The 25,191-nt window shown below is 38.9% G+C and overlaps 1 protein-coding gene across 7 annotated transcripts in view; it reads right to left on the bottom strand.

Annotated features, from left to right (window-relative positions):
* Positions 1–480: 480 nt before the first annotated feature.
* LAMA2 (laminin subunit alpha 2) overlaps positions 481–25,191 on the bottom strand; it is a 336,534-nt gene continuing 311,823 nt past the window's right edge. For all 7 annotated transcript variants that reach the window (XM_084202390.1, XM_084202391.1, XM_084202392.1 and 4 more), the window contains 12 exons: positions 24,550–24,670; positions 22,101–22,319; positions 20,615–20,763; positions 17,637–17,813; positions 16,622–16,835; positions 11,969–12,081; positions 10,300–10,489; positions 7,777–7,932; positions 4,377–4,530; positions 3,883–4,013; positions 3,114–3,336; positions 481–741 (listed from right to left, as the gene is read on the bottom strand). In XM_084202390.1, coding sequence (XP_084058516.1) covers positions 584–741; positions 3,114–3,336; positions 3,883–4,013; positions 4,377–4,530; positions 7,777–7,932; positions 10,300–10,489; positions 11,969–12,081; positions 16,622–16,835; positions 17,637–17,813; positions 20,615–20,763; positions 22,101–22,319; positions 24,550–24,670 — 2,005 coding nt within the window. In that variant the 3' untranslated portion in view covers positions 481–583. The remainder of the gene's footprint in view (positions 742–3,113; positions 3,337–3,882; positions 4,014–4,376; positions 4,531–7,776; positions 7,933–10,299; positions 10,490–11,968; positions 12,082–16,621; positions 16,836–17,636; positions 17,814–20,614; positions 20,764–22,100; positions 22,320–24,549; positions 24,671–25,191) is intronic.

Here is a 25,191-nt window from a genome sequence, read left to right as displayed (position 1 = left end):
GGACCACATTTAATTTATCAGTGAAACTTCATGGGAAATATGATCAGAAAAGTTTTATAAAAGCTCTTGGGTGTGACCAGAGCATAACTTTTTGAAGCAAGTTAATATGCTAATGAAGGATAAGGTTGTGCATGCCCACAAGTGCACTGTATTTAGACTTGTAAAGGAATACAAGTTTGGAGATCTATTTCACCAAAAGCATTTAGTGAGCATTTCAGAGAGCTGGACTCGATGATCCTTGTGCTTCCCTTCCAGCTTGAGATATTTTGTGATCCTGTGTTCCACAGAAAAGGAACAACCTGCATAATATATGGTCTCACTCATTACAAGAAAGATGAAACACTTCAATTTCAAGCTATAAGAAAAGAGAAAAATTACTATTACTCTCTTAATGAAGGGGATGGGGGAAGGGATTAGTTCATGCATTCCTGGGAGATACATTGAAAGAGCCATTGGAATATACCACAAACACTGCTCAAATACTTGCACAAAGACATTTTATTATTAATGCAATGAAGATATAGATTTTTTTTTTTTAATCTGAGGTGCTTATATAAACAGACCCATACTGGCTGAGTGACCATCAGTCTGCAGGGCATGACAGTGGCTGGACACCCTTCAGCTCCAAAGCTTTGCTAAAGTTAATCTCTTGAGGTTTTGCAGTACCCTTGGTGAGCTTTAGAAATCGAATGCAGCCTTTAAAACGGATATTAGTCGTCAGCCCAAACTGGGTCACACCATCTGAAGGAAGGAAAAAAATTAGAAAGGAATTATGTCAGTTAGATTTGATACCTAATTTTGCTCTTTGAAAGTCTTGCATGAGAAGAGATGCCCCCAGAAAAATATGAATGTTTAATTTCCTGTACATATTCATTATTAAAAAACTACAAACATTATGAGCAAATGTGATGAATGCTTATGTTAGATAGCAATCCAGACTTCTTTTCTTTTTCTATGAAAGTGGCAGAATCTGAACACATATAAACTGCCATTGTAACCCATGTACGCAGCTTGCTACCTACAAATGGTGTACAATGCACACATGATGCTCTGCAGATACTCAACTTCTCAAGATGTTTATCCACAGAATAATAGAGGGGGAGAATATGCCAAAATGGATGCAATTCTCAGTCCTAACATCACAAAGAAGCCAGTTCCTCAGGATGGATTTCAGATGTCATTTACAGACTGGTTTTGACAGTTTTCAAGTATTCTTTTTTTCCTTTGCTGATAGTAAAAACAGGAGTTGTAGTATATCTTTTCCACTAATGAAGGAGGGGATGGAAGTGAGGGTGGTTTGATTGGGAAGCTGGAAATATTTCTCTCAACTACTTGAAATTTGTGGCTCAACTTGTTTCTCAGTGTTCTTCCGAGTGAGTTGCAGAAGTAACTTTACACTTGTAGAGAGTGTCTGGCCACAGTGTTATTTTGTTTCACAGAGGATAAGATGGCTGAATCCATCTGTCTCTCTTTGCATGGGGAAGAGTGATACCAACAGATGAATGCTAGCTTTTTTGAGTACCCAGGAATCTCTATTTTTGTCTATGTTGGTGAAAATTTTCACTTCACAGAAAATTTTCCATCAGTTAATTCTAGCTGATTTACAATTGTTTTGCTCTATTTACGCAGCTTCAAGGGGACCATTAAAAAACAAATACTAATTTTACAAAATCCCATGGTACTGTGCTTCAAATTTGTGATGTGGCTGTCTAGGTATTGGGAATGTTAAAACAAACCCTGGATGAGCTAGACTAGGCAGCAAAAGAAAAGTGAAGTGTTTACACATGCAGTAGGTTTATTAAATAATTTCATAACTTGCCATGTGGCTCAACTCATATATCCCCTCAACATGAGGTAAGTGTAGGTTTGTTTTGTGCAGATAGCAGTGTTATTGTGATTTGTGTCCCTCCTCTTGACATGCAGTCCAGAGTGAGATAGTAACTCCATCTGCGGTGTTTCTTCAGCGCTGGCTCCTATGCTAGAGTCTTGTTTGGTTATAAAAAGGCTGCCACAAAACTGTTTTCCTTCTGGCACAATGTTGTTGGTCTTTATTGATAGTCATTGTGACTAAAGTTCAACTCTCATATGTCAGTACCAAGGACAATCTTTTAAGTGTTCCAAAGCTTGAGAGAGAAGGCTTTTTAGGTGCACTGTATCACACATTAGAATGGGTCAAAAAACAACTTCCAGAAAATAATTTAGGAATTAACTAACTCAGAGGTGTCTTGCCATTGACCTCAGTACTCACTAGAGCAGACACACACTGCAAAAATACTTTGCTTTTTTGCTTTGGTTTGCAAGCTAGAGGGAATATTTATTACAAATGCAACAAAACTGGTACTTTGCAAACATATTAACTGTAATTTCAGAAAGGAAACTGCTGTTAGAAAATTTATTGACTGTCTATGAAGAGATGAATACTAGCATTCATTATCAGCTTAGTGGAAGATAAAGCCAGCTACAGACCTCAGCCCAATTCTCAATACTGTTCAATTACCTCTGCATAAAACAAGTTCTCTTGAGGGCTTCCAGAATACTGATTAGCAAATGTAGATTATGTTTTTTTTTCCTTTAAAACCCAGCAGACCACAAGCAAAGGCATTAATTAGAAAGAGATGGTCTTCTTACCTCTCTGTGCAAGCTGTTCTTATTCCTCAGTTCCTCAGGTCTTACAGGCTGATTTACACATACACTGCCCTGCCCCCTCAAGGGCATATATACATTCTTTGGTTAAAATTTGCTGTTTCTAAGTTAAATTTAAATATGCCAAATGCTGTTACTACTGCAAGACAACTATTATGCTATTGCTAAACAGAAAGTTTTTAGAGGGAGGCTGTGTGTATGTGAGCAACAGAAGGCAGAAAATCTGCCTGATTCCCTGTGACAGTGCCTGCATTTGAAATGGGGCAGGGGTATCTGTGAGAGTCTCTTGCTGCAGAACTTCTTGTTCTGAAATGCAGCTGAATGCAGAAATGAGCATCCACGCCAACTGAGACAAACTCAACCTGTCTTATCAATCATCTTTGGCATACTAGTCCTACTTACATTTAACCATTACCAAGGCAGCAGTATTGGAGCCTAAGTAAAGCACAATTTGTGTGTTGCACGCTCACCGGGATAGCCTCCGACAAAGAGAGGGTCGTTGGTGTCTGCCGAGGTCGAGGCCCTGTTTGGGCTGTCAGTCTCCACCTGCCTGCCATCCACAGTCAGCTCCAAGCGGTGTTTGATCTTGTTTGCAAGGACCTTGTGCCACTGCCCATCACACAAACTGCCTGGTGCATCGGGCTCATAGACAGCAGAGAATCGGCCTGCCCCATTGTCCACGTGAAACATCACCTGAAAGGCACGGCGTGGGCATCAGCAGGTTTTCAAAACAGTTCCGTTGTTTTTGTTTGGTTGGTGTTTTTGAAGTCAATGGTTTGACTGGACACACCAAAGGCTATGTGGATTGCTGTCCCTCTGGGATCTGGGTTCTGTCACTGAGTTAACACAAGTGGAAATATGCAAAATTGCTAAGTTGTCATTTTCCCATTTTTTGGTCTTAGTTTTAGGGTTTTTTACACACCTCTAAAATCTGTATAGAGACAGAATAATGACTGGTTTTCCAGACTGTGAATCAAAAGATATCCAAAAGAAACCAGTATTATTAATGACAAAGACTTTCCTCAAAACTTCTTATGTAGTCACTAATTTAAGATCTGATTGTAGTTTTAGGAGGCTCAAGTATTACAGAATCTTTTAAACTATCTTTTAAAAGTGCAAAATCCTCTAGATGTATGGGAAGGTGCAAGTGTGGCTCTCCTTGGAGAGCCCTGTTATTGAGACATCTTGATATTGGGATCTAAGCATTGTTTGAAGAAACAAAATGGCTTTGCTACTCACTTTTCCACCTACTAATTCGATGCCAAGCCCATCCATTTTCTGGCTGCTGACTCCTAGGAGAACACCGTTCATTCGTGTTGTACGGAATTCAAATTCCACGAGCAGATCTGTTCCCACTCTGTATGCACCAACTTGGAGAGAAAAGGGGAAGCAAAATAAAAATAATATAAGCATCTAATACATTATTACTAATAATCATCACACAGATTGTGCTGAGTGTAAGGCAAAGTAACTAACTTCACATTGTTAATGCACTCCATTTCATGCGAAACCATTTAAATAACCTTTATGTCACTTGTGCTTAGTGCAAGACCTTGCTAGGAAGTCACATCATCTTTCCTCAGGCAGGATAACAAAAAATGATCAGCAACAGTTTCAAGTACTGGTCTCACTTTGCCTCCAGCCAACAGGAGTTCAATAACACTGGGAGTTTTTCAGAGCAGAATCTCCTCCTTCTCTGTTCTTTGACTTTCACCAGAATTGTTGCTCATTACCTGTTTTGGCAAAGCCTGTTCCATCGAAGTACGTTCCCTTCTGTGCAGTGACAAAGCATTTTCCAACGTTGAAGCTGGAAGTTGGATTATTCAGGTCAACCGGTGATTCTGTCATTTTAAAATTCCTGATGCAGCCATCAATGCTATGGAGGACCTGCAGTCAATATTTCAAACAAAATGTAAAACTATGAGAAGCAAGCCTAAAGCATGCAATCAATGAGTGCATTTTCTCTACTTCTCTGCTGGATTTATGGAGCTGAATAAAACTTGAATTTTACATGGCTAATCCTTAATATCTGATTGTAATTGGAATCTATTCTTAATCATACTGAAGATGAATTACATTACTTTTCAGGGATGTGATCTGAGTCACATCTATTTGGCTTACTGGAAAGGACATAAAATAATACACCACATAATGAAACATAGCAAATTACATCAGCAATGCAGGAATTTAATGGCCTATACTTTGCCTTTTTAATTGACTAGGTTATGGGGTTTGCAAGTAGATGAAGATAGTGGCTATAGTTCCCTGGGCTGCTGGTAATTTTACTAGGTGGGTTTTCTTTTTTCCCTTCCTTTAGTCACTTTACTGTGGGCCTAATGTTGCACGGTAAAACAGAGGTAATGCAGGTAACATCACTACTAAAATGAACACAGCCCCTGTGGGAAGGTTGTTGACTGCACACAGTCTGATGACTGCAGTGATGAAAGCCACTCAGCTGCCCAGAGAGGCAGGGAATGTGCTCGTGTCCATGGAGGCTCCTGTGCAGGGTAGCAAACTGCAGCTCCAGTTTGGCTCCTGGGCTGGGCACACTGTGAGCCCCAGCTGGGGTCTGGGCACACTTAGAACAATGGTTTGATTACCCAGGAATCTGCCTGGGGCAGGGGTTTTTCTGGGTGTGAGCAGGGCATCCCAGTGGGACCTCTGAAAGCCACTGGCATCTCCTCCAGAACTCGCTCTCCCTTCTTCTCTCCAAGGTCAGCATAAGCTACATTTTGTTTCTCAGACTCAGAAAGAGGCTTTGATCTTTGACTTAAAGAGTTAGGAAAATCTATCCTTGACACCAGTGAGACAGAGGAAAATGAAACATCATGTACTTGGAGGAAGAAAAACAAGATATATTCACAAGCAGTGCAGTAGAACGGAGGAAAATAACCATCAGCGTATAAAATTCAGCCTAGAGATACATACGAACACAAAAAGGACAAAGGCACACCTGCAGAGAGAAGTCTTGACTCTGCCCACTCCCCCCTCTAACAATATTCTGACCCATAATTGGAAAGAATTTCCAAGAATTTATTTTCTTGTAAATCAAAGCTGTATGTACTATGAAATTATATAGCTTATTACAGCTAAATACACCTGTACAAGATTTTCCTGAGAACTTGAGCAATACCAGTGAATAAATTCAGTTCTGAGCTGAACAATGCCTTCTGTCAGATTTTTCATAAGTAGTCCTTTTTGTAATTTCTAAGTAAGTCATCTTCAGATCAACAAATCTTGTTATCAAACAAAGGAAATGCCAAAAAACAAAACAAACCTTCACTGCAAGAATAAATCACAGAAACACAAGATTTGTAGATGATTCTATAACATTCTCTAACTTTACAATTTTCTCTTCCCTATGGAAAAGGAAATCTGGCTATACTTTAGCATGGGAACAGTAACAGGACCTCTTTTGCTGAAAGCAGAGTTTTGAGTGCTCAAAATGTGACATCTGCTGGAGCTCAACAAGTGGGTATCAGTCTTCTACACTGGAAAGGAAGCCAACCCACCATGGTTACATAATAGAGTACTGTCTAAAAGGACTAGTGTGTGTACAGAAGAAAGCCCTGACTAAGGTAACACATCCTTTCAACTTGGTTTGCTTCAGAGCCTCTACATGAAGCTGCAACCCAAGTTTTACACATTGCAGCATACTTTACTGAGCATGACTGGAAGGCAAGCATCATTTTTTACACATTTGGAGGCACAGCTTCATTTAAATCCCAAAGCACATAAGACTGTCAGGACCTAACATGACTGTTTTTGCCAGATTGAGCCACTCATCTGCATGGGTTCCCTCCATTACCTCTGACAAATAGCAATAGGTAAGGTCACAGTGTGATCTTTCTCCTTAGATTAGTATGTGTAAATTGCAGATATATTTCAAAGAGCATAAATTGATACTACTAGGAATTATATGTTGTGGGTAAAGAATTGCTTTTGGCTTTCAGTGCCTTAGATCTGGTTTGGTAAATCCGAATGATTTAGATTTACCTCAATTTGGGCTTTCTGCACAATCAATTATTTACTAAAAAACATGATCTTACAGGTCAGTTTTCTTTATGGAATACAGCTCTCAGATGTAGAGTGGTTACTCATCCCCTTCATTCCCTATGCATGAGTCAATACATGAAATTAGGAGGGATCTAGGAATTCCTTTTCTGTATTTATTTTGTCCACTGAAAGAAGGGAACTCTTGCCTGTCCTTAATGGTATTGAACATTGGAAAATGGTTTTTTTCCACTCCCTAAACATCTTGGTATAATGGTATTTATTCATGTGCAGCTTCTTTGGGAGTCTGTTTTGTTTCCTTACTGGATTTGTGCTTTGCCTGCTCTTCATGGATTCTCTGTATCTACCCAGGATGAACCCAGACATAGTTCCTACTGACATTCCATTTTTTGTGTGTCTGAATTGTGCCGTGCTAGATGACAAATTTGTTGTTTACAATAATTAAATTCATTCAGGTTCTGGCTTCTGCTTTGAAAGAGCCATCTTCACAGAGAGCAAAAGAAAGCATGGAAGAGGTTTTTCTCCCATTCTGATACTGGTGTGTCTTGGGAGGTTGGAAGGGCATCAGTGAGATGACTGGCATGGACTTGTGCAGATGCAGTAGATGGTCTGGGTGACAGAATACAATGTTCCTAGTTAACTCTACAAAATTTAGGACAAAATTATATTTATTTCTCCAGGCTCTCTGTCATCTTCCATGTTAGCATGGAAGCTGGGCATTTGAACCAAAACAGTGATAAATTTATATATACACATTTAATTCGGAAACAGAAAGAGGACAACAGAATTTGCATGGCCTTCCTTCAAAACACACTCTCTCCTCTTTTAGTAATAGCAACACAAAACTGATTATTACAGTAAGCAGCAGTATACTGGGTACTTTGTCCAGGGCAATTTTGGCTTCTGCTCCCCTTGTAGGAGATCTCTGCTATTTAATTTAATTTAATTTTTTTTTTGCGTTAATTGGAATCTGAGTCAGGTCTTTCCACTGGCAGAATGTTGTTCACCTCCACTAAGGTCCATTTTATCCATATCCTTGAGCAGTCTGAGGGAAAAGCAGGACAGAACAAAACTGGACATACTTAAAGCATGTGAGGTAAGTTAAACAATTTTGCTTACCGGACCAATTCTCCTGGTTGTGTAGTTAATGGGCAATCCTCCCACGTACAGCATTCCTACAACATCCAGTATATCAGCCTTCTTGGGGCTCACAGTCCTGTTAGAGACTCCATCTACTATGAGGTTTCCTTCTTGCTTGACTCGACTTACTTTTATCTAGAAAGACACAAAAATGTGATACAGTTACAGATCATTTCCTGACAACCAAGCACTTTCAGATTGTAACTAGTGTTACAGTCCAAGACACACAACAATACACAAGAAAGTAGTAGGAGTAGTTACAGAAGTACCACAGAAGCAGCTATGGATAATATTGATAGAACAAAGCTCCTGAGCAAGGTTTTGTGCCAACATTTTACTTGCATCTGGGTCAGGAGGCATCATGAAAATTATTTACTAGAATTACTGAAAAGACTTGAGATGCCTTTAAAATGCTTCATTGTTACGTTATAATAGGCATGGCACAATATTTTTTTTCCCAGAATCAGACAGCAATTTTAAGTACTGAGAATAGAGAAGTACTTCAGAATAAATGCTGAATGTTATGGCACCAGTTGCAAATCTTTGCAATAGCTGCAAATAGCAGCACACGTTTGCAGGAAATATTGAGTTTATGATTCCACTAGCTTGGACATGCCTCAGATCATCCATGCTAGAGTAAATACAATACCAACTATGTTCTGTTGGCATTATAGCTTCTCTTCAGACAGATGGACTGCAAACTGCATGGAGGGAGCGCAGTTGCTGAAGAGCTGAGGAAATTCTAGGCCAACGTCTTTCTAAAAGTTTATATTGAAATATCTACAACTCAGTATAATAACGGTTCTGCATAAAAATGAATACATGCAAAATGCATCATGCATGTTAGCAGATTCCTAAACAGTGTAGTAGTTGGCTCACCAGAATAGCAAAGAGAGACAAACAGCATTGTTTTGGCTCTTCTTTAACATGGCTGCTTCTGCTCCAGTGTGGCAGCATATCTGTCATGCAGTGGGAATGACAACACTGACAAGGATGGCTTGCAGGTGAGGGCCTGAACTTGGTGTTTACAGGCAACTGTAAATTGGAGATGGCTAACTACACCTTGGGCAGAAGGAGGATTAGGTGGGTGAGACAGGAACTGGGAACAGACATTCTTCCAGAGCACCTAACAGAGAGCAGGGTAGCAGCAGCACCAAGTGGCTTCTGTAGGACTGATGGAAATGTTTTTAACCTAAATCATTCCAAATGGAGAAAAGGTTGTCACTAAAGGATTATTTTGAGGAGAAGCCCCTGCTTTATCATACACAAAGACTGTGGCCTTTTCCTAAAAGCATTGCCTTCCCTCCTTCTCGAAATTTTTTTTGCTTTTTGGGAACTGTGACTTTGTCTCCATTCTCTGCTACAGAAACAGGATCTACAAAAAGAGGCCCTCTCTTGTGGAGTGTCAAGTTGTACGCCCAAAGAGCACAATCTTCCATTAAGAAATATATGCTCCACTTAGTTCTCTTAGGATAAAGAGAAAATGCCAAAAGAGCAAAAGCATCTCTTCTGTGTCTACAGAGGGAGCAGCAGAATGGGGCCTTGGTCGGCTGCCAGTGCTTCCAGGCATTATATGAAAGAGATAAATGACTACTACAACTTTATTTTTTCCCTTTATGAAATACCTTGGTTTAGAGGAGTTGCTATCACCAAAAGTTCATGACTAAAAACCTCATGAAAATAAAATTCCTGGAGAACAGAGTGGAAATGAGGCAATTAAAGTGTAAGAGAAAATGCAATTAGATTTTTTTTCTCATTTGGGGATGAGATGTGGATGCTGAATTTCTAAATATCTGTACAAAATTCAATGTAACTTATAGATATAAATTCAACCCACAGTTACATGTATACTTTGCTTCTCTGTCTTGAATGGTGCCTTCCAGCATGTCACCTAATGAATATACTGTGTGTCTGTTGTCCTTGGCCCAGTAAATATTAAATTTCATAGCTGTGATATCATTCCTTCTCTTAGCATCCAAGTGCCACAGGCATTGCATATAATGCTCCCTCATAAAGTCACAGAAGGTAGAAGGAGCTGCCAAATAAATCCATGAATATCATATTTATTCCCTACTGAATTAATAATCCAGGGAAGGTTTACTTACATGTTACTTCTTTTTTTTTTCCCCCCTTTATTCTCAGCAATCTGCCTTAACAATGACATTATTAATGTAGAAACAACTGGTTTTAATGGTGTATTCCATCATCATGAGCTGATACTCACATGAGCCCTATTAAGCAAGAAGGAACATTTTCTGTAGTTCCTTACTATACATGGCACATATTTTAAATATGTTCAGAAATACGTGGTCCCTGAAGGATAAATTTCTGTGTACCAGTGCATCTGACAAAATTTTTTGCTAGATTATTTTCTTTTTTTCCCCAGAAAATACTAGTTGTAAAATTTGGCTTGTGTGGACTACATTTTGCAAATATCTCAAGGCAAAACAAAGCTCACTCTTACCATTACAAAGAATAATTTAGAATTAGACACTATTATACCTCGTGCCACTGGCCATCATTTATTTTGTTGGGAATCATTGTGCTGGTGTTTCCACTCCCCAGATCATAACTGAAGTAAGGCAGACCATTCTTTATCTGAACTGTAGCAAAATCAGCGTGGTTGATGCGGGCCATATAAAACAGCAAGCCAGAATCAGCTGTTGTTCGGACTTCAAATTCAATTGTAAGCCTAGAAATCAAACAAACAGGAACCAGTGAAAAAGGAAAAGATATTTGGAGTCAGGCACTAGGCAAATTCAACTGCTTTACCTTTTCGTGCTTTTTCTAAAAATATTTTATACTGCTGGTGGCCAATTTTACTTGTCCATTAGAATTCAAGGAAAATAATCTGGTTTAATGCAAATTACATTTCACACCTATCTGATCCCTGACATGTGAGCATTCATTAGCTCCTTTGCTATGGAGATACAAAACTACAATCTTGGCATAGAATTTCAAGATGCAATTCTCAGCTGCAGCTGTAGCAGCTAGAAAATCCCAGCACTTGTAAAATTCCAGCAGCATTATCCATCATCCACACACATAATGCTCACAAAGAGGAGAGAGCTGTAGTGACAGCTGGCAAATGTTGAGTTTCTAATGAGTTGTATTGCCTGAAGACAGGTTGCAAAACTTTTAAAGGTGCAGACAGAAGAGTTTACAATGAGGATATAAAACACTTATTCTGATCTCTCCCAGGAGAAAATGAGGCTGAGTCTGAGCAAAACTAATGACCCCTTGGACAGAATGGTAATGTTGAGAACCTCCTCAACAGCAAAGAACCTGTGAAGAAATTATTTAGATTTTTCTAATGCTAAAGTTGCACTGGCAACACATCACACAAAAATATATTGTTTTACAACTTTGCTCAAGCTGAGCTGCAAAGTCAGTACCTGAAAGCAGCTGATAATATAAATGAAAAATCCATTGCATGAAAATGATCAGTCCAGGATCATTCCTAGTTTTCTAAAATTAGCATATGTGGTACAACATCTTTATAGGGATAAATAAGCATGGGGCTAATGGATTTGGCAACTATAAGCAGCAAAATTGCTTAGTGATGTGTCATGGCACATTTGTTAATGACCATGTGCCCGCAGAACAAAAAATAAAACAACTAACAAATTCTATCTTCACAAATCCATTGAAAAAAGTTACATTTTTATAACCAGTTCATGGAATTCCTTTGCACACCAACAGCTATATGTTTATAGCGTTACACTTTGGAGTAGCAATATCATTTTTCCTTTTTACTGTGCAAGATTGATCTTAAATATTGGAGAAAAGGGAAAAATTTCCTTATTAAAAGAAATTATAAAGTTACTGAACAAAAAAAATTTCCTCTGAAAAAGCCATCTTTGAAGTCAGTTGCACAACCTGATTCCATTACTCTGGATTTTAGGAAATCAGTCTGGGATCTGTGTGTGCCCAAACCTTTACAAACAAAGAAGTAAATTGTTTTTGTGAGAGCTGCTCAGGTGGGCATTTCATTGCCTAGATTTTATACTTTAATGCTTTTTTAAGTTAGCTTAATGAAATTAATTAGTCATGGTGTGTGATCTTTTCAGATTATGTCCATAGTTTTGGGAGATACCTTTGAGAGAATTAGGAGGGGCATTTTGTTTTGACGCTATTTCATCAAAACTCATTGCTGAAACAAACATCATACCTGTTTTTCACTTTGGTGTCATCAAATGCAACTGCAATGTGGCTGTTCCTTGAAAGACCAAACTGCTTGCCACCTTCTAAAATGGCTGGTTCTGTGTCAGCAGCACAGGAATCCTGCAAAACATACAGCAATCATGCAAACTTCATATTCTGTATCTGTCTCAGCTGTGCATATGCTGGGAGTCTCCCACCTGCTCAGGACTGAGACTATTGTACCTAGTCTAGAGACTGGCCCTGCAATTTTCCAGTGAGCTGATGTCTCATCCCACCAGCTGAAGTTATAAACCAGTCTGACAGGAACTTGGTGTAAAGGCAGAGCTCATTAAGATAGCTGTAAAAGCAAATAAAAGTAATACATGAACATTGCTGCTTTCGTGCTTCCCACTGGTGTAAATGTCACCAGTGGACATTTACAAGAGTCCTAAGTGATTTCCAGGCAGCTCAGTGTACCCATAGCTCACATAACTGAGTTTTACACAGTAGGATGCCCTCTTACAGAAATGAAACAAGATTTAAGTTTTAAAGGGATGCTTTGTTGTCAACTTAAAATCCAGTTTAAAAAAAAACCCTCAAAAATAATGAATTAGAAGTAGTTTCAGATCCTGCAGCTGTCAATGAGTCCTTCATTTTACTTCTTTATATTGTTTTACAACTGCATTCTTTGCTTAATGTGCTGTTGTTTTCTCTGGTGCTGTTGGAAGGCCCCCACAAACAACCAGGGAATCCAAATAAGTGATGGATAGATGTAACAGCTGTTGAAATCCCCCAGCTGTCTAATGTAGAGACATTGCCCAGCTTGTAAAGAAACAACCCCCCCCCCCTGCAGTTCCACTTCTATTACTCTTGAAGTGGTGCAACACTGCAAGGTAAAATATCTTCTGCCCACTATAATTTTCTTGTTTTAATTTCACCAGGTCTTTTAATCTCTTGTCCTAAAGCTCTTGTTTAGAGTGCCTGGGGCAATGTGAGACCATGGTAATTACCAGCTTCTGCTCATGTCTGGCTTTTGCCTCCCACTGAGAATATTGTGAGGAAACTACTCAAAGGATCTAACTCAACAAAATATTGGACAATGCTGCCGGGAAAGAAACAAACTTTGATAGCTGCAAGCTCTGTTTTTAAGCACTGTGGCTGCTATCATTTTGGATTGGTGACAGTCTCTTATTTGAGCCTTGACTCAGCAGGGGCCTGCAAAGCACAAGGTGCAGTGGTTTGCTGACAGAGCTCTTTCTCTGAAATATTTTGAAAATGTCATAAGTGACTTAAGCCCTGAGATTTCAACTTGAAAGAGGAAATTTATTTCCCTCTCCCACTCAGTTTTTCTGTAATATTTTTTTGCTTTCACACAAAGATCTTCACAACAGTATAGAACACCTCTAAAATATAGTTTTGCACAATAAATGCTCTGGTTTGAATATGACAGAGTAGAACACCATGCATTATGACAAGAACAATCGATACATCAATATGCAATGGAGGGAAAAAACAGGGAAAATCCACCAGGACCAAGCAGGGTTACGAATGTATAATACCAGTCTTCCAGGGATCATCAAAAAGAAAAGACAAATCATATTCCCGTAATGCAGGGTAAAATTTTGAATTATTTTAAGCTCTACAAGCTTATCTAGAAGTCTAACAACTCAGCTAATGACAATACCATGCATATAATACCTTCAATTACATTTGAGCTTGCTAAAATTTAAAGATAGGGAATAACAACTGGTACTGGAAAGAATTGGAAAATACATACACACACCTTCCTCTGGCACACTTTTACATTTTACATGGTAAAAGGATATATTCTGACAGTAAATTTAATCCTAGGCTGGTATATGTTAGTAAAGGGTCTGACCCTGACACAAGCTGCTCCCCAGCACCAGTAAACATTGCAGTTTTTCTTCATTGCATCAGGGTGACTGTAAGAAAGGGAAAGGAGTGTGGGAGAGTGTCCAACACACCATGGTGGCTGGAATCATAGCATACACAGATTGTTTACTAATAACTACTTTTAATAGTAAGCATTCATTATGAAAAGTCAGCAAAAGGAAAAACAAAACCAGTAGGGCATGTTTAAAAAAATCCATATTTTATTCACAAGCCTGTGTTCACTTTTGCTTTATCTAAGGACAGCCAGCTTTACGGCTTTCACCAGACTGTGCACTAAGCATGGGTGACTACCCTGTATTAAAATATCACAGCTTTGCTTTTAGAGTAATGGCCTTAATGTGTCCTGGCTGCTCAATAATCTCCCACATTACATGAGAGATTGAACTCTTCAGCTGCACTTTACTTCAGTCTTGTAAGATGTCAGGGACTTGACTGGTAGGTCAAGAAGCTCGGTGTGTACGGCAGTGGAAATTAAGAGCAGAAAAGGCCACTGGTGGACTGTCACACATTCTCCATATTCTCACTTGCTGTGTTAGTAATTACAAAGAAAGCAATTAGTAGAAAAAGCACTCAGGCAGTCCCCACAGTTCACTGGATGCTGCTAATAGCACAGGGCAGAAGTGCAGGATCAAAAGCGGGCGGTACCGTCACGGAGTCAAAGGCAGAAGGAAGGCTGGCGCTCTTCGTGTCAGCGGCTAGCGAGCCCTGAGGAGCAGGGAACAACGTGAGGCACAAGCAGCAGTGTTGAGGAACACTCTGGCAGTCACAGCAAGCAGCAGCAGACTGGTGGCTGGTGTATTTCCCAACCATCCTACTTATGGATCTTGTCTTGCCTTTAGTACAGGGTAGGTTTTTTCCTCCTTTGGGATTCAACTGCCCTCCCCCTTTACATGCAGATGATGCATTTAGATAAAAAAGGTCCTAAAAGTACTCAAATAGAGCATATAGGTTATTTAAGCCTCCTACGTGAAAATACTTTTTTCTGCTGCACATTTTCCATTTGCAGTCCTTCTACACTGAGATTCTGTATAATCTACTGTAGTATGAGTGCCACCTGATATGCGTGTTATCTCATCACCAGACTGTAGTTAATTTTTTGCAACAGTCCCCTCAAAAATACTTTGAAGAACTCACTAATACGAATGTAACAGTTATGCAAAAGCTTGCCTTATTTAAAATAGTTTCAAGTCTTTCGCATACTAAAACAGTTTCATTATTTCCAAGACAGAAGGGAAGTAACGGTGTTTTATTTAGAATTCCAGTTTTAAAATATCACTGCTCTAGATAAGTGATATACAAAACTCACTTAGTTGGAATGGGACTAGTTTCTGATATTAATGAGTAAATCTAGTCCTCTCAATTTTGCTATTTTAAAAGCTAGTGTTTAGAGTCTTTGGAAGTGTGCACTTACTCTTTCATGCTCTTCTGTGGTTTGTTTCTTTATTTGTTTTTAAGATTTAATCAACAGATACTACAACTGCATTCCTTCACAACAGTGAACATTAAGCTGGATAATCCTTTTTACCTTATTGCCTGGTTCTTTATCTTTCTATAGTAGCCTTACTGTACTGCAAATCTGCTTTGAACTCCGAACAGAAAAGCTGCACGGGAGCCCTGGTGCTGCAACTACTCCACCTTGTGGGAACGAGTCACAGCCGCTGCCCGGAGCATTGAGAGGCCGGGGTCTGTAACTGCGGGGCTTGGGGCACGGCAGTAACTGAGATGGAGCTTGCCTGCCTTGTCCAAGGCTCCCATTTCCATGCATGTGATGTGGAGATTTCAGTAACACCTGATAAGTCTTTCTAGATAAAGCTGTGCCATATATACTGGCCAACAAAGTGGTCATGTATCTCAAATAGAATTTAAGTTCTTCTCTAAACCATCTCATTACTATTGGAGTGTAAATTCCAGTAATGCAAACAGGTTCCAAACTGGGGAATGAGCAGTCTTTTCATACCATTTTGAAACCTCACTCATGCTAAACTATACATAGTCTGCATAAACCTGTTGGTTGTATTCAGGTCTAACAAAATACAAACAATTTTCCCCTCAAAAATATCTTCTGGTGTATGTATTATTCATTTTAATATTCAGATTGGTAAACATACGTTTGTGGAGGGTAAAATGTTACATCAGCTTATAAAACTACTACACTTGTGAGAGAAGGAGTTTCTTCCTTAAATTTTGTTGTGTAAGACTGCTTGCCACTATCTCACTGTTTATTTCTAGTAACAACAGTTGAGCTCAATTTAGCAGTGACTGGGGTTTCATTTTGTTATTCTCCTGACTGAAGTTATAAAATAGCAGTGGAGGAATTGCCATATTGAATAGGCCTCCTGGTTTATCTTTTTCTTCATCACGTCACTGGCATAACTGCTATCATGTGCATCAGAGACCAGCACAAGAAATACCATAATGAAATGGATTTCCCACAGGAAAATTTCCCTTCCAACCCCAAGCAAATATTGCTTGGCTTACACTCTGAAGTGTAAGGGTTCACTGCTAAGCATGCAAGCCAAAGATATTTCTAAAGCTATATCGTTCTTTAAATTACTGTTGTGATAATCCAAGCAAATGATATCAGCCAGTTTTCCATTATCCACAGGTTTTACTGACCTGCAACATGGCGTTCCATTTACAGTATCATGCTGAATTGTCACTATTTTTGTGGCAAAGTGCTTCATTATTCTTGATGAGTAGCTTTTTCAATTTTGCCTGGGAAAAGAAACTTTTCAAACGCTATCTGACTGAAGTGATTTATACTTACAAGTGCTGATGATAGAGATGGTGTTGGAGGAGGAGAAGCCGGAGGGATTCTTGGCCCCTCTTTCTCCCCATTAGTGACTGGTTCAGGTTGGACCAGAACTGTTGCATGAGTTGGTTTATCTTCATCCTCAGTTGGCCTAACTTCTGGTTCTAGTGTGGGACATCGGCCAATATCTGCATTTTCAAAGGACACGGGCTGAGCAAAGTCCATGGGGCTGAGAACACACAAAAAGAGTGATGGCTGTTATTAGTTTTTCTGCCTTTTTATCACCCATTTATAAAAAACAACTCTATGCTGCAGTGTAATTTCCCTTCACAGGACACAAAAGCCAGGACTCATCCTGCCCTGTACAGGTAGGATCCGGTACAGAAGCAAGACACTTAAATCAGAGGTGATAGTGACCACTGGCTTTTCTTCCTACAGTAAGTGCAGAGAGACAGGCATTCTCTTTGGCAAACTTCACAGGCCTACATAGTTTCAATGGTATTACAGAGAAGTCATTTACTCTGATGTGGAGTGATAAAATCCTGATTTAGGTATGTCAGATATGTGAAAGAAAGAGTTAGATGGAAACTTTTTATAGAGGTTTTATTTTATTCACCATTGCCTTTCCTTTTACTCAAATGCTCCTTCCAGATTACTGCACTTTCCACAAAGTAAATTAATTCCCATGGTGGTTCTCAGAATTTTGACTTCTCTTGGAAGTCACCCTCACCTTAAATAAAGTGTTATAGTACACCATAAATACCTATTGCTGATGTACATCTTACTGCAGCATTACTGCTGAATTTCTCTGATTTCATGGACAAACAGACAGTGTTGGCTTGTCTGTAAAACAGCTCATTAATTGCATAGCCTGCAAACTGTCGACAAAAAAAAAAAAGAATGGCATATAAAGAAAACAGATCATATTCCAGGATTTTCTGCTAGTAGGATTAGTTGCAACAATAAACTTTCCAAGGCAGTTCAACCAGATCTCATTAACTGAATGTTTCTTGGCATCATTGAGACTTACGTGGCATTAATGACAAGATTCCATATACAGCCCTCAAAAGGTGGTATGTTTCTGATAGGTGCAGTCTGAAACTGAGAAGATGTACCCCCCACAAAGAGCTTCTTAACAGAGATGGGCAGGTCTGATGGCAACCTCTGAGTCTGGACTTTGTCTTCATCGACTTGAACACTGAACATCCTGTGGAAAAGATTTGAAAGCAAAGAAATATATATTTGACACTAGTTATTGCTTGTATTGAAATCACTCCCTTGCAAACCCTGTTTACTCCTACACCAGCTGTAACAATGAGCAATTCAAGTTATGTAATTGGCAGCTCACATTAAATGCATATTAACCACTAGAAGGGTTTCAGTTGCTGCTGTGCCTCCTTGGTAGCTGTTTGACACAGCCTGGCAAAACTGTGCTGTGTAGGGGTGATAATGTCAGACTGTGGCTGCATAAGAAGAAGTGGTTTGTGGTGTGGCAATACAGACACAGTAAGGGCTGAGCTGGCTGTACTGTGATGGTAGATATAATCATCTAGAGCTCAGCAGGATGGGAACAGCACGGGGTCACATTTTGTTTGGACTCCCTATTTCCTTATTATCTTCTTGCTGGGGCCCAACCAGACTGCTCTGACTGCAGGATCAATGGCAGACATACAGTACACTTTTTAAAGATCTCATAGCTTCTTCTGGGGGAGGTGTCAGAGGAGGAAAACTGCTGATTGTTCACAATGTACCAATACAGGTGCTATAATTCATTCCAATGGGTATTTCACATGGCACAAGCAAAAGACAAAGCAGTCCCATGGTTACTGTTAAGGCTGAAGAGAGGAAGGTAGGAGCCTCTGCAGCACCACTACCTGACTAATCAGTCTCTGGCAAATAAATTCCCTTTTGCCAACTGCAAAATTGTATTGAACTCTGATATTCTTTCTTAACTATAATTACAAATGCAAGCAACTGAATATTGAAAATGCTTATTGAAAAGAGACCTGTTTTCAAATACAAAATGCTTGGCTTTGTCATTTACACACATCCTAGACAGAAATGGACAGTGACTTAAGCACCTGAATTACATAAGTGCTGTACTATGTGTAAATTGTCCAGTTTCCTCATAGTTTTGGATGAATTATTTTGGTTTGGAAAACTACAGAGTAAGAAGTGTGATTCGTTTTTCAAAGGGCTAGAGAAAGCAGTTATTAAAAGACTTATCTTTCAGGACAATCCCTATGATATCTCCCAGTCCCTTCAGCAGTGGAAACAGAAGGAGAGAGATTTCTCTGGAGGCAGTTCAGAGAAAAAGACTAATTTAGGTTCAGTGAAGTGTCCCAGAGAGGACATCTCCCTTCCCTGCCTATAGAGGAAGTGTAGGAAAGTCAGATTGTCAAGATTCAAGTTATCCTTTTTGCTGCTGCATTTTAGCCATGGCTAATCATCATAAACATTTTGGGTCCAAGCTGATTTGACCCAAAATCAGGCTGCAATGATGCACATTAGTCTTCAACAATATCATTTTTCATAATTATTTGGACAATTATCTCTCTGCAGAGTTTTCACAGAAAACATTAAAAAAAATAAAGCCTGAGATCAGGATGAGCAGAGGAAGGGTTAATTGTACTTTATGTCTTTTCATACCCATTTCAGGCCACAAAAACTTCAGAGTTCAGGCATTTGTTTTGTAACACAGCTACTTTGAAATCACAGAGGTCTCATCTGAACAAGCATCATCACTGGATGGCATTGTACAGCAATTTTGCCGTGATGTACTCTCACATGTACCCTAATAAGGTCAAGCTAACTGTACTGGCTACAGCACTGCATAAAACAATTTATTTTGTTGTTTAGAGCTTTTTATTATCATCTGCATATTTGCGTTCTGTCACAGTGACACAAAATGAATCACAAAATGCAGTCATCCATTTCCTAAAAACCTTTTTTTCCCAAAGCATTTACAGTTTGACTTTGACCTAGTCATCAAAGTAGAGGAGTCTTATTGACTGGAGGCATTATTTGTGAGAGGTGTTTTAGCAATACAACAGAAATTCAGTCAGAAAATTATATGGAAAGGAAAGCAAACTACAGAGAGGACAGAAGGGCATCTGGGGACTAGACAGAATGGCTGGTCAAGAAGGCTGCATTGTTGTGGGGGCAAGAGGCTGAAGTGGATAAGTGCCTTTTGTAACAAGCTGGATGTCGCATCTTCTTCCTGATTTCCTTTAACAACACAGAACATTGTGCATAGGGCACTAATCCAACAAATGTCTGTACAGCATGTACACATTTGTATGTTCAAATGTCCATAATAAACCCTGCTTGGAACAAGAGCTATTCCAGCCCATAAATATTATTGGCTGCCTGAGTCCTGCACACTAGAATAGTGCTGTTTCTAGCCACATTCTGAATGGTGAAGTGTAATACGAAAGTTTTAAAATGTCTGAGAAAAGGCAAAGGAATTCAAGTGAAATTCAGTGTAAAACAACATGGTCTGAGAAGGTCTGTGATGGCTTTTCCAACAAGAAATGTGGGACTGTGTTTTCACTGTTTTGCCATATTTAGCTGGGCACCACTGTGTCCAGCACATGGCATCTCAAAAAGGCTACAGCCTGCTGCGCTGTTGCAGTCTGAACCCTTTGAAAATGGTATTTTTCTATACGTCCTGAAAAGGAGATTTTTGCACCACTGCAGAATATCTCACCCACAGATTCTTTTATAAAATATATTTGCAAATAATCAGAAGATCAAAGATGCCATTTCAGGCAAACACAAGTCTGGAGAAACAGACTGGTAGCCTACAAAAGCATGTAAACCCAGCTCTTCAGAACAACAATGACCGTCAAACTTATTTTTAAGAATTTCTGGATAACGATGGAATGAAACAAATTATTTTTGTCTCAGAAGAAGCATTTACATGGATTGCCAAAGCCATGAACACATTTGCTTTGCTGAACTAGCTGTGCTGTGTGGCCTGTAGCAGCGTTTGTGGGCGTTTGTTACCCTCCAGCTCTCTCTATCCGGATGGAATGTGCCCTGCCGTCATGGAACTCGCCGGCCTCCGGTCTGACGGTGATTCTGTGCGGATCCCGGATCCCCGTGGAGACGTGCACCTCCAGCCGGCCTCGGTTCAGGAACACGGCATAGTAGGCCTGCAAGGTGCGTGTTGGAGGGAAAAGATGAGTTACATTTGGAGAGAAATCATTTCACTTATTTTTACATGAATAGGTATGTTTTATTGTCTTACACTGGCTGTTGATGTGCTCACCATAGACAAGACACTGCTGTTTCAGTTCTGCTGCTGCTGCTGTGCTCAGACTCCAGCATTTTTGTAATGAGGAAGGGGTAAAATGAAGTCATGCTGGAAAACATCTACAGAAGATTTTACTCTCTATCTATTTACAGAGAAGGATGGAAACTTCTAACCTACAATTCTTCTCATTTATGGTGTTCAACAAGACCTGCTCTTAAACTCATCAAGCCCTGAAGTGCATTGATCTCAGTTTGAGTTCTGTGTTTGGAGAGCTGCCAAATCATGCCAGTAGCTACTCCACCACCAGTATCATATTGTGGCAGATTTCAGGATCTAAACTCCAGTTAGTACAGCAATAAGAGGTCATGGTCTCTGTCACCTGAAGAGCTGTGAAAGGGTGAAGGAGACCCTAACCTGAAGATAATGTCATCCAGGTGAGCCCGGATTACATTGTGCAGTCCCTGGAGCGTGCTACTCTAGGTCACCAGGAGCTCTCTTCCAAAATAGCCAGAAAGGAGAATAATGAAATATCACTTCCCAGAAGTCCTGAACAAAGAATGCATCAACACAATCTGTTTATTGCTGTTGTAGTGTGCCTGTCTGTCAGGATTTTAATCAAGATTTAATCAAGACTTGAATAATTTCTAACAATTTCTAGTAATCACACTTTTATCAGTCACTCAGACACTGTGGACTAATACAGCAAATTTGTATTTTATGAGAGAGAAGGAGAGGCCAGAGCACTCAAGTCTTAAATTTCACATCAGTGATGCCAAAAAAGGGGTTAATCTTCACTGTGTTCACCACTTTTTTTTTTTTTTTTTGGCCTCAGGGAAATAAGAATGATACTCATTTATGTCTGTATGAACAGGATTGAGAGAGTTTCCAAGTATTAAAAGTGCATAAGTAGTTCTCAAAATGAGTGAAGAACAGTATTTTCTAGTATTTGGGTTTGGTTAAAAAAACCCAACATGGAATATAATACAAAACCAAATCCTCTGCTTAGCAAAAAGCAATGGATACATGACTGTAAATCTGTAAGAGAAACAATTTCTCCAAGACAAAAAATCCAATTCTGAGCTTCTATCATCAGATGAAGGACGACATTAGAAATAATTTATTCCAAATACCTGAATTTTAACTTAAGCATAAACATCTGACAGTGTCTTGAAACAAACTCTGGCAGATCAGAAGAATTATGGGGGTTTTTATGATCTTTTGCCAGGCTCCTCTTACCTGTCCTGTCTGCCTGCGCTTTCTCTTCAGGGGAGCAGCTTTCCTTGCAGAGTGCCTGCGCTTTCTCCTGGGGGGGACAATCGTGCCACTTGTGCCAAACAAGATGATCCCAGACTCATTCCTGGTGCTGAAGGAGAGATTGATTTCTGTGCCCACATCAAAGGTGACTGGCTGCAGTTCCACAAAACCTGGCTTGGAGAAGCTGACTGTGTGAATGTTCTGTAGGAAGGAGAGGACAGGAAATTGCATTAGTAGAATTAAAAGCAACATTATGAATGCACAGGAAGAATTCTGAACTAAAATAATAAACTATGTAAATATAACTAGTGTCAAAAGATGGAAAGTAATAATAAACACGTAGCAATTTACTCCTCAAAGTGTTCTGCAAACACTTTAGTTTATCTTTTTACACATCTGGTATCATTACGGTATTTGTGGAATCCTGTCTTAGAGAAAGGCAAAGTTCCAGTTTTATGTCGATACATACTCTGGGATTAAAAATAACTGCTCAAGGTTGTTTTTATTTTATAAATGTGTTTTCCATTGAGCTAATACAGCTGGAGTTGCTTTTAAATCTATACAATAGGTAATAAACCCCAATATGAACGTAAACTATTATTTGTCAGATGTGCTGAGAGAATTAATCTTTTTCATTAATCTTCATTACTTCACTAAGCACCACTGCTTTCTTGGTTACTCAGAGTCATAAATGAAGAAAGTTGCACATGGCCCAACTCTTCAGACATTGGTAGCCATTAACACAATTTAAAGGGTAGAATATATCATCAAATAATAAGCCAGTGCATACTCCAAAAGATTTTCTGTCATCACTGCCAACTCATGTACTCTTCCACATGTGGAAGACCAATCTTTAGAAACAGTGACTTTTTCTAAAGTAGTTTGCTATTTTTGCAGTACAGCACAAATGTTTCCAGGTCTAGAAATAAAAAATTATGCCAGATAAAATAATTGCTGGAGGTGCCCACCTTTCTCTGAAATCTGAGGACATTTTAATGACTGAACACATATCCAGTCTTTATCCTTTACTTTTACTTCACTGTTTTTGAATTTTCCTATGTCTTGTTTTGTAAAATTAGAATATTTTATATATTCCCCCAAGAAAAGGGTTAATCCAATTAGATTTTATACTCTGAAACCTCAAGTGTTACAAAATAATGTGAAAGGCAAAGTACTTCCTAAGAATCATAGCAACAAAAGAAAATGAACACAACTATCCTTCTTTCCTGTTTCAAGAAGAATATACTATAAATCAAAACAAATATGTACCTCTCTATCTACTTTTTTCTGAAGCCCAATCTGTAAGATTTAAAAGCATTTGAACAATCTGCTTGTTTACAATTTAGCTTTACCACAAACTTGAAAATACGGATCTCATAACAAATCTAGTCTAATGTCCCATTTGAGAGTCCTACTGTAGTGCACTTTTTGCTCTGATGAAGGCCAAAAGTACAATGGATAAACACAGCAAAATAGGGCCCTTGTCTTTATTTTGGCCCAGCCAAGTTCCAGTTGCTGTTCAAAGTAAAGTTTTAATGTTTTGTAGGAAAAAAAAATATTTGGAGAGCATCAGATTAACAACAACTCATTTGGATTTACTGTAAAGGTGTCTGATATGGAATATCAGATATATGGTATATATAGTATCTATCAGTATATGGTATATATGGTATCAATGGATATCTTCCATCTGCTTGCAAAACTGTCTTATAAAGTAGAGATTTCCAGGGAAGAAATACAAACTATTTATTGGGACACAAATGTCAGTGGAAGTATTTTTTTTGTATAAAAAGACTTTTCCTTGGAAAATTACTAAACTCTCTCCAATTTCAGATCAGATTCCTTGAATTCTATATGCACAGAAAGACTGTTAATTGTAAGCAGCAACAACTGAAAATAGATGCATTTAAAGCTAAAATAACAACACCAATTTTGCACATTCTTAGTGATCAGTAAGAAATGTGCCTTCCAGCTCATGGCACTAAGTATTCATATCTGAGGTTTTATGTAGTGAATGACTTTATAATAACAATTCAAAAAAATTAAATCCTTGTGTTTTATGTGCATCGGATTATTTAAAAATTTTTGTAATGTTGTCAATGCCTATCTTCATTAATGTCAATAATTACCATTTTAGTCAGCTGGAGCAAAGCTAAACCACTGCTAAGCAGTTCAGAAAATCCTGCCCTTTAGGGATAGGGATATCACAAGTGGCCAGGGATACTCTCCAAGAAGGCAGGGTCTGAAAAACTGGTCTACTTGCTGATCAGACTTACTCATCTTCCTTTCTCTTAAATGTAACGCTTGGATTTTAAGGTTAGATTCCCATCTAAGGAATATACCATATACAATTAATCTACTATGCCATAAAATCAGAAACCAGAAAACATTTATAAACATTAAGGCCAAAATACATGGAAATCCGACTAACCTCTAGTGTGCATCCTTTGGTTAGACCAACAAAGTCAGGACTGCTCAATATGTTATACGGTGTCCTTGAAATTTCAATGTCTTTGAGGCAACCTGTGTATTTCTCTAAGTTCACTTCAGGCCTAAAAAACATTTAGAAGCACAATGTGTTTTCAAAAATAGAGTTTAGGGAGAACAGTCAGCCAGACACACATATGTACACTTTCAGTTGCACAGATGCTTGATTTTAATTTTTATTTTAACTACACACATACACTTGAATTCGTGTTGCCTTCTACAATCTATCAGCACACATTGCACTCTGCCTTGCACCACTCAAAATTGTAACAAGAGGTTCATCTCATCTCCAACTCACAGCAGTCCCCTTCTCAATTCTTCCTTTCCTTTTTTAAGGTTTTTTGGTTGGTGGTTTTGTTTTCTGTGTTTTTCCTTTGATAAAGGAGAATTATCACCTTTGGTGTTAAAACACAGTGAGCTACGAAATAAGGAAGATGTTGCTCCTTGGGCAAAGCAGAAAGATGCAAGCTAGGAAATCATAACAGTAAGGAGAGACTTAAACTGGAAGACATTTTTGATTCCTCTTTTTGCATGCTAGATCCAATGAAAGAAGAACTTAAGTAGTGTACAAATATTTGAATAAAGT

The sequence above is a fragment of the Fringilla coelebs genome (genome assembly GCF_963513975.1).
Source record: "Fringilla coelebs genome assembly, chromosome: 3".
Classification (NCBI taxonomy): Eukaryota; Metazoa; Chordata; class Aves; order Passeriformes; family Fringillidae; genus Fringilla; species Fringilla coelebs.
The sequence above is the reverse complement of the archived record's forward strand: the minus strand, read 5'-3'. Positions and strand labels throughout refer to the sequence as shown.